Source organism: Mesoplodon densirostris, chromosome 5 (assembly GCF_025265405.1).
Source record: "Mesoplodon densirostris isolate mMesDen1 chromosome 5, mMesDen1 primary haplotype, whole genome shotgun sequence".
NCBI lineage: Eukaryota > Metazoa > Chordata > Mammalia > Artiodactyla > Ziphiidae > Mesoplodon > Mesoplodon densirostris.
Window position 1 is genome coordinate 122,918,871 of NC_082665.1, and position 8,355 is coordinate 122,927,225.

Genomic DNA, 8,355 nt, shown 5'->3' on the forward strand with positions numbered 1-8,355 from the left:
TACTCTCACAAAACACACAGCATCCTTTATGGCCTCACCTATGATACAGTAAATAGAATAATGGAGGAACTTGCCAGAATGTATAAATATGAATGCAAAAGTAGATGGAATGTGGAGATTTCAGAGGCCAGGGCTAGTCCAGCATCATATTTGTGGACTTGACTATGAGATAGGGTCTTGCTGACCCCAGTAGAATCTGAAGGTTGCCCCCAGACCTCAGCCCTATTGCAATGAGCTCTCCTTCCTTTACCTCCAGCTTTGGAGAGGATCTCCTTCTAGCTGTGCTAACAGCCATTTCCCTCTGTCCCAGCACCTGGATCACATGGGCAGGAAGGAGATCCACTATGGCAGCCCCCAGCACCTGTGCTTCGATGTCAGGCGAGACCAGGTGATTCTGCAGAACTGCACCAAGGAAGGCCCTGACATCCATCAGCAGCACTGGGACTACCAGGAGGTAAGTAACCCAGCTAGGAAGGATTCAGCAGTGCTGCTGGCTGGTGCGTGTCTCAGGCTTTTCCAAGAGGTCAAGTATTACCATACAAGCCTGTGTCCCTGCTGTTGAACTGAGTGACTTGGCACTAAGGCCTCAGGGGGAGGTGAAGCCAACTTTGCAGCAAAGTTAACAACCAGCATCTTGAAATGTACTAATTTTCCAGGTTTCTGTATGGCTCTGGTCTTGATATGGTAGAGATAGGAGACAGACTCTTTTTTAAGGTTTATTAGCTTAGGTCACAAGTAGGACCATGGAGCGTGTTACAGAAGCAGTCAACCACATTGGTGGTGTGGTTTTAGGGGCAATGGAAAGGCCTGCCTCCTGTTCCACAACCAGATAGATGAGGATGTAGATCATTCTTTCTTCCTTTGCAAATTCCACTCTGAGCATTTCATCAGTTTAGTAAGACTTTGATTCCCATGACTCCAGAGAGAAGCTTGAGATCCTTCCCAGAGGTTATGCATCAATAAAGAGGAAATACGAGGAGGGTATGTATTTAGGGAGAGTGAGCCGTTTACAGGATTGGGATTGGAAGGTGACAGTAAGTATCAACAATAACTGTCCATACATAGTTTTTCCTTCACCTCAAATCCCTTCTGAAATGAGTTAGGGTACAAGTATACAAACAAACAGATTAATACACACATCTTTTAAACATGCCATTCTTCAACTTTTGCTTGGGAATAAGGGGGGGCTTAAATAACTAAGCAGAACTCCATGCATCGGTACTCTTTTTTTTTTTTTTTTTTTTTTTTTTTGCGTTACGGGGGCCTCTCACTGTTGTGGCCTCTCCTGTTGCGGAGCGCAGGCTCAGCGGCCATGGCTCACGGGCCCAGCCGCTCCGCGGCATGTGAGATCTTCCCAGACTGGGGCACGAACCCGTGTCCCCTGCATCAGCAGGCGGACTCTCAACCACTGCGCCACCAGGGAAGCCCCATGCATCGGTACTCTTAAAGCAGGCTGTGAAAGAGGAAAATCCTATAGTGTAAAACTTAAGCTGAACTCATGATAAACAGTTGAGAACAAAGCTCTTGGGGCTTTGGTGACAAGTGAACCTAGGACTCAGGGGGCCCACACATGCTCAAAGAATTCTTAGAAACCAAGTTAAGGCCCTTTATGAATGATCATAAAGGATCATTCTAAGCAAGTCCTCTGGATAAGATAGATTTAGAAACAGCATTTAAAAATAATATGTAAAAGATTAGTGACTAAGATACACCCAGCATCTTTCAGGCATTAAAAAATAAGTCTTTAAAAAAGTATACTTGCGCTTCCCTGGTGGCGCAGTGGTTGAGAGTCCGCCTGCCGATGCAGGGGACACAGGTTCGTGCCCCGGTCTGGGAAGATCCCACATGGCGCGGAGCGGCTGGGCCCATGAGCCATGGCTGCTGAGCCTGCGCATCCGGAGCCTATGCTCCGCCACGGGAGAGGCCACAATGGTGAGAGGCCCGCATACCGCAAAAAAAAAAAAAAAAAAGGATTCTCATTCAGCCATAAAAAGGAACAAGATACTGTTCTTAGCAGCAGTATTCACAATAGCCAATAGGTGGAAGCAACCCAAGGGTCCAGTGATTGATGAATGAATAAACAAAATGCGCTATATACATACAATGGAATATTTTCCCGCCTTAAGAAAGAAGGAAATCCTGTCATTTACTTCAACATGGATGAAACTTGAGGACATTATGCTAAGTGAAATAAGCCAGGCACAAAAAGACAAATACTGTATGATTAAACTTACATGACATATATAGAGAAGTCATATTCATACAAACAGAAAATAGAATGGTGGTTACCAGGCACGAGGGGAAGTGGGGAGAGGGAAGTTGTTATTTAATGGGTATAGAGTTTGTTTTGAATGAAGAAAAAGTTCTGGAGATCTGTTTCACAACAAAGTGAATATACTTAACATTACTAGCTTTTACACTTAAAAATGGTTAAGGTAGAAAATTTTATGTTACATATTTTTACCACTACAAAGAAAGAAAGAAAGAAAGAAATTAGGTACTATTTTGTGCTACAACATGGATGAAACTTGAAAATACCATGCAAAGTGAAAGAAGCCAGTCACAAAAGGCCCTATATTATATGATTCCATTTATATGAAATGTCAAGAAGAGACAAGTCCATAAACACAGAAACTAGATTAATGATTTCCAGTGGCTGGAAGGAAGCAGGAATGGGAAGTGACTGCTAATGGATAGTACATTTCTTTTTATAGTGATGAAATTTTCTGCAATTAGATAGAGGTGATGGTTGCATATACTTTGTGAATATACTAAAATCCGCTGAGTTGTATTTAGGGCATGTGAATTATATCTCTAAATAAATAAGTGGACATTATCAGCACTGTTGGTTAAGGTTGTTTAACTCTTCATAAAGAAATTGAATTTTTTCCTGAAAAGGGGATGGCTACATTCAGTATTAAGTTTGGTAGATTTTGAGCAGGAAGCAGCTATGGTCTTCCAAACATGGCTGACTCAGGCCTTCAGTGTATCCTTAGAGTCTTACTCTATACTGCAACTTGGTGGCAGCAGTACTAAACTGCAGGATTAACAGAGGGCAGAGATTAAATTAAATCCTTTTGAAAGCAGAAATTTACAAGTACAGTGATAACAATGAATGTCAACAATACAGTATAACGATTGAACATGATCTTTACACTGGCATTTTACTAGCCTGAACTCTCCAAGAAATGGCATAATTACCCAACCACAATAATAATAATTGAATTAATGACCCCAAGGCTCTGTATGGTATTTAAATTTTAAGGTTACCTAAATTATATTATATAGTAACAAAAATACTCCAATTCCTTACCAGGACAGTTCATATCACCTTTATTATTCTCTTAATGATTAGCACAAATCTTAGAAATTTCCTTCTTTGCTGACTGATTGTGGGGGACCAACTCGTTTCCTTTTTTTTTTTTTTTCCTTTTCTTCTCTCTTTTCAGAATGGAATGATTGTTCACATTCTTTCTGGGAAATGCATAGAAGCTGTGATGCAGGAAAATAATAAAGATTTGTATTTACGTGAGTGTGATGGAAAAGCCAGCCAGCTGTGGCGATTTGACAATGTCAGCACCGTGGATGAACAATGAATGCCACCATCAGAAGGAAAAGAGAAATGTGGCCATAGAGGTTCAACTCAAGGGAACAACAGGAGCATGTGCATATCATGAAGGAGACCCTTTGTGTTTGTGCAGTGATGATAGTAGAAACAAAAACTCCACAAATGAATATGGGAAGTCTTTCCTTCTCATACCTTACTACATTGACCACTGGCTGTTTTAGAAAAAGAAAAACATGGACCCATTGTCTCAATGTCTTCATCACTGGTAGATGATCATTACATGGTACATAAGATTCTTGGGGTTTTTTTTTCATTGAGCAGTAAATAATTGCTTTTATCTCTGACTAAGGAAAGAGGCCTGGCAACACCTTCAGGATACACAATTCTGATGGATCAATTTATTTCAAATGGCCTTATCTTGGATTGTCTGTGTCACCAGCCATGAAAATTAAAGCGTGAAGAAAGTGCAAAGTCCTGACATCCAAAAAACATTGCAATAGGCTTATGAGGACAAATTTCATGTTCATTGGTTGAGGCATAGCTCAGAGGAAGGAAGGGAAATAAGCTACTGAGAGAAAATAGGGTTGGAGAGAGCTTTGACCCAATTCTTCAGCTCAGCCTAGCAGCTGAAAAGAGTCAGTAGACCTGGAATAAGATGTTCTCATGTTAATGAGAATTTCCTCAGAACTTTCTATCTCCATTCACCCTGCCCTTGCTATTCTCAATCTAGATTAACCACAATCGGATTCTCATGCAATATTCTTTTCTTTAATCATTGGTGTTGGGTCAGCTTAGATTGAACACTCCTACTAACAGAAGTGTGTACAGTTGAGAAACTCTCCTGATGCCCTGTTACAGGGTTTGCACTGATTGGACCAAAATGAGCAACATTTGCAAAGAGGCAAATATCCCTGGGAGGGAAATGCCAGTGTCTGAGCCAAAATTTTTATGAGAGGAACTAGAGGTGGGTGTTAATGTCCATGAAGGTTGAAAGGGCTGTCTCTGAGCCAGTAGGAAATGTCTGGGACCCTCAAATATGCCCACACCTGAACATTCAGCCATAGAAGAACACATCTCCATCAGGGCAGAGCCCATGCTAGCAAAAGCTGAATGGCTCTCTTGTTGTGACTTGGCCCACCCAGTTGGGTTGTAAGAGTTGCTGAGTGGGGGTGGTTATGTGATTGAGAAGACATGGTGCTTGGTGGTGGACCCTGACACCCAAGGAGATGGGAAGAACCCCCAAGCGAACCAGTAGGATGTCGGGGGATTGAGGGGGGAGGAGAAGTGGACACTGGACAGGACCGGCACCCCTGAGGGGTGGCTGAGAGCGGGGAGGGGTTACCATGCCTGGAGGAACCTCGGGCTCAGATCAGGGGCCCAACATTTCCCCTGCCCAATCAGCCGGGGAAGTCTGCCAGGCTCTTGGGCTGGGTCCTATGGCCTCAGAAGTCCCCTCTGGGCTGAGTTGGTCCTGGGGGCATAGGACCAAGGCTGGGAGAGAACAGGAGAGGCAGATGGGAGGGACCCTCCAGGACCAGAGGAGCAGGAAAGGAGCAGAGAGGGTTTACCCCACCCACTGAGGCACAGGGAGCCTGCTGAGCTGCCAGGCCAGTCCCCCAACCTCCAAAGTCCCCTCTGGGTGTGTGGGTTCTGGGGGCATAGGAGGGAGGCTGGGGAGATCAGGAGAGGCAGGTGGGAGGAGCCCTCTGGGACTGGAGGAGTGGTAGAGGAGTGGAGGGCATTTTCCCCACCCACTCAAACCCAGGAAACCTGCTGGGTTCCCAGGTGAGGTCCCCCACCTTCTGAGACCAGAGGCAGGGGCACACCTGGGCCCTTCTGTTCTGTTGAGCCTAAGGCCCACCCACCACACCCCCTGCCTTTTCCAGCCCCATGGGTCCTAAGCATAGGCCCCACTCACTGCTCAAACCTCACCCCTGCTCAGGCCCTGCCCTCCACAGTGAAGGCCTTTCCCACCTTTTCTTTTTTCTCTTCCTCTTTTTTACTGTTGTGGTTCTGTTTTACTTTCCAGTTGTTGTTTCATCTATATTTTCATTTTTAGTCTAGGAAACTAACACAGCTGTTAGTTTCCTAGTCTAATTTTATTTTTTACTTTGTTATTGTTCTCCTTTTTTTTTTTTTTTTTTACTACCCCATGCAGCTTGCAGGATCTTGGTTCATGAGCCGGGGGTCAGACCAAAGCTCCTGTGGTGGGAGCTCCAAGTCTAAACCACTGGACTAACAGAGAACCTCAGAATCCAGGGAATATTCATTAGAGTGAGGTCCTCATCTCAGCACCGAGACCCAACTTTACCCAGCAGCCTACAAACTCCAGTGTTGGAAGCCTCAGGCCAAACAACCAGTAAGACAGGAGCACAACCCCACTCATAAGAAAAGAAAAAAAAAAATGAGATGGGAAAAAATATGTCACAGATGAAGGAACAAGGTAAAAATCTACAAGACCAAAAAAATGAAGAGGAAATAGTCAATCTACCTGAAAAAGAATTCAGAGTAATGTTGGGAAAGATGATCCAAAATCTCAGAAATAGAATGGAGGCACAGATTGAGAAGATAGAAGAAATATTTAACAAAGATCTAGAAGAACTAAAGAACAAACAAACAGAGATGAACAGCACAATAACTGAAATGAAAAATACACTAGAAGGAATCAATAACAGAATAACTGAGACAGAAGAATGAATAAGTGAGCTGGAAGACAGAATGATGGAAATAACTGCCGAGGAGCAGAATAAAGAAAAAAGACTGAAAAGAATTGAAGACAATCTCAGAGACCATTGGGAAAACACTAAATGCACCAACATTCGAATAATAGGGCTCCCAGAGGAAGAAGAGAAAAACAAAGGGTCTGAGAAAATATTTGAAGAGATTATAGTGGAAAACTTCCCTAACATGGGAAAGGAAATAGTCACCCAAGTCCAGGAAGCACAGAGAGTCCCATACAGGATAAACCCTAGGAGAAATACAAAAAGACACATATTAATCAAACTAACAAAAATTAAATTCAACGAAATAATATTAAAAGCAGCAAGGGAAAAACAAAAAATAACATACAAAGGAATCCCCATAAGGTTATCGCCTGACTTTTCAGCAGAAACTCTGCAGGCCAGAAGGGAGTGGCAGGATATACTTAAAGTGTTGAAAGAGAAAAACCTACAACCAACATTACTCTGCCCAGCAGGGATCTCATTCAGATTCAATGGAGAAATCAAAAGCTTTTCAGACCAGCAAAAGCTAAGAGAATTCAGCACCACCAAACCAGCTTTACAACAAATGTTAAAGAAACTTCTCTAGGCAGGAAACACAAGAGGAGAAAAAGACCCACAAAAACATACCCCAGACAATTAAGAAAATGGTAATAGGAACATACATATTGATAATAGCCTTGAATGTAAATGGATTAATTGCCCCAACCAAAAGACAGAGACTGGCTGAATGGATACAAAAACAAGACCCATATATATGCTGTCTATAAGAGACCCACTTCAGAACTAGGGACACATATGACTGAAAGTGAAGGGATAGAAAAAGATATTCCATGCAATTGGAAATCAAAAGAAAACTGGAGTAGCAATACTCATATCAGATAAAATAGACTTTAAAATAAAGACTGCTACAAGAGATAAAGAAGGACACTACATGATGATCAAGGGATCAATCCAAGAAGAAGATATAACAATTATAAATATTTATGGACCCAACATAGGAGCACTTCAGTACATGAGGCAAATACTAACAACCATGAAAGGGGAAATTGACAGTAACACAATAATAGTAGGGGACTTTAACATCCCACTTACACCAATGGACAGATCATCCAAAGAGAAAATAAATAAGGAAACACAAGCTTTAAATGACACAATAGACCAGTTAGATTTAATTGATATTATGGAACATTCCACCCAAAAGTGGCACAATACACTTCTTTCTTTTCAAGTGCACATGGAAATTTCTTCAGGATAGATCACATCTTGGGTCACAAATCAAGCCTCAGAAAATTTAAGAAAATTGAAATCATATCAAGCAGCTTTTCTGACCACATTGCTATGAGATTGGAAACCAATTACAGGAAAAAAAACTGTAAAAACCACAAGTACATGGAGGCTAACAGTGCGCTACTAAATAACCAAGAGATCACTGGAGAAAGCAAAGAAGAAATTTAAAAAACGATAGAAACAAATGACAATGAAAACACAACAACCCCAAACCTATGGGAGGCAGCAAAAGCAATTCTAAGAGGGAAGTTTATAGCAATTCAATCTCACCTCAAGAAACAAGAAAAATATTAAATAAACAATCTAACTGTACACCTAAAGCAACTAGAGAAAGAAGAATAAAGAAAACCCAAAGTCAGTAGAAGGAAAGAAATCATAAATATCAGAGCAGAAATAAATGAAATAGAATACAAAGAAAACAGTAGCAAAGATCAATAAATCTAAAAGCTTGTTCTTTGAGAAGATAAACACAATTGATAAACCCTTAGCCAGCCTCATCAAGAAAAAAACAGAGAGGATGCAAATCAATAAAAACTGGAAATAAAAAAGGAAAAATCACAACTGACACCACAGAAATACAAAGGATTACAAAAGACTACTACAAACAACTATATGCTAATAAAATGGACAAACACGAAGAAATGGACAAATTCTTGGAAAGGTGCAATTTCCCAAGGCTGAACCAGGGAGAATTAGAAAATATAAACGGATCTATCACTAGTAATGAAATTGAAACTGTAATTAAAAATCTTCCAACAAACCAAAGTCCAGGACCAG

General features: G+C 41.5%; 1 protein-coding gene across 1 annotated transcript in view; it reads left to right on the forward strand.

Annotated features, from left to right (window-relative positions):
- Positions 1–3,681, forward strand: part of GALNT15 (polypeptide N-acetylgalactosaminyltransferase 15) — a 37,797-nt gene extending 34,116 nt beyond the window's left edge. Inside the window, exons 9-10 of the mRNA XM_060099464.1 lie at positions 311–454; positions 3,450–3,681. Coding sequence (XP_059955447.1) covers positions 311–454; positions 3,450–3,596 — 291 coding nt within the window. The 3' untranslated portion in view covers positions 3,597–3,681. The remainder of the gene's footprint in view (positions 1–310; positions 455–3,449) is intronic.
- The last annotated feature ends 4,674 nt before the right edge of the window (positions 3,682–8,355 follow it).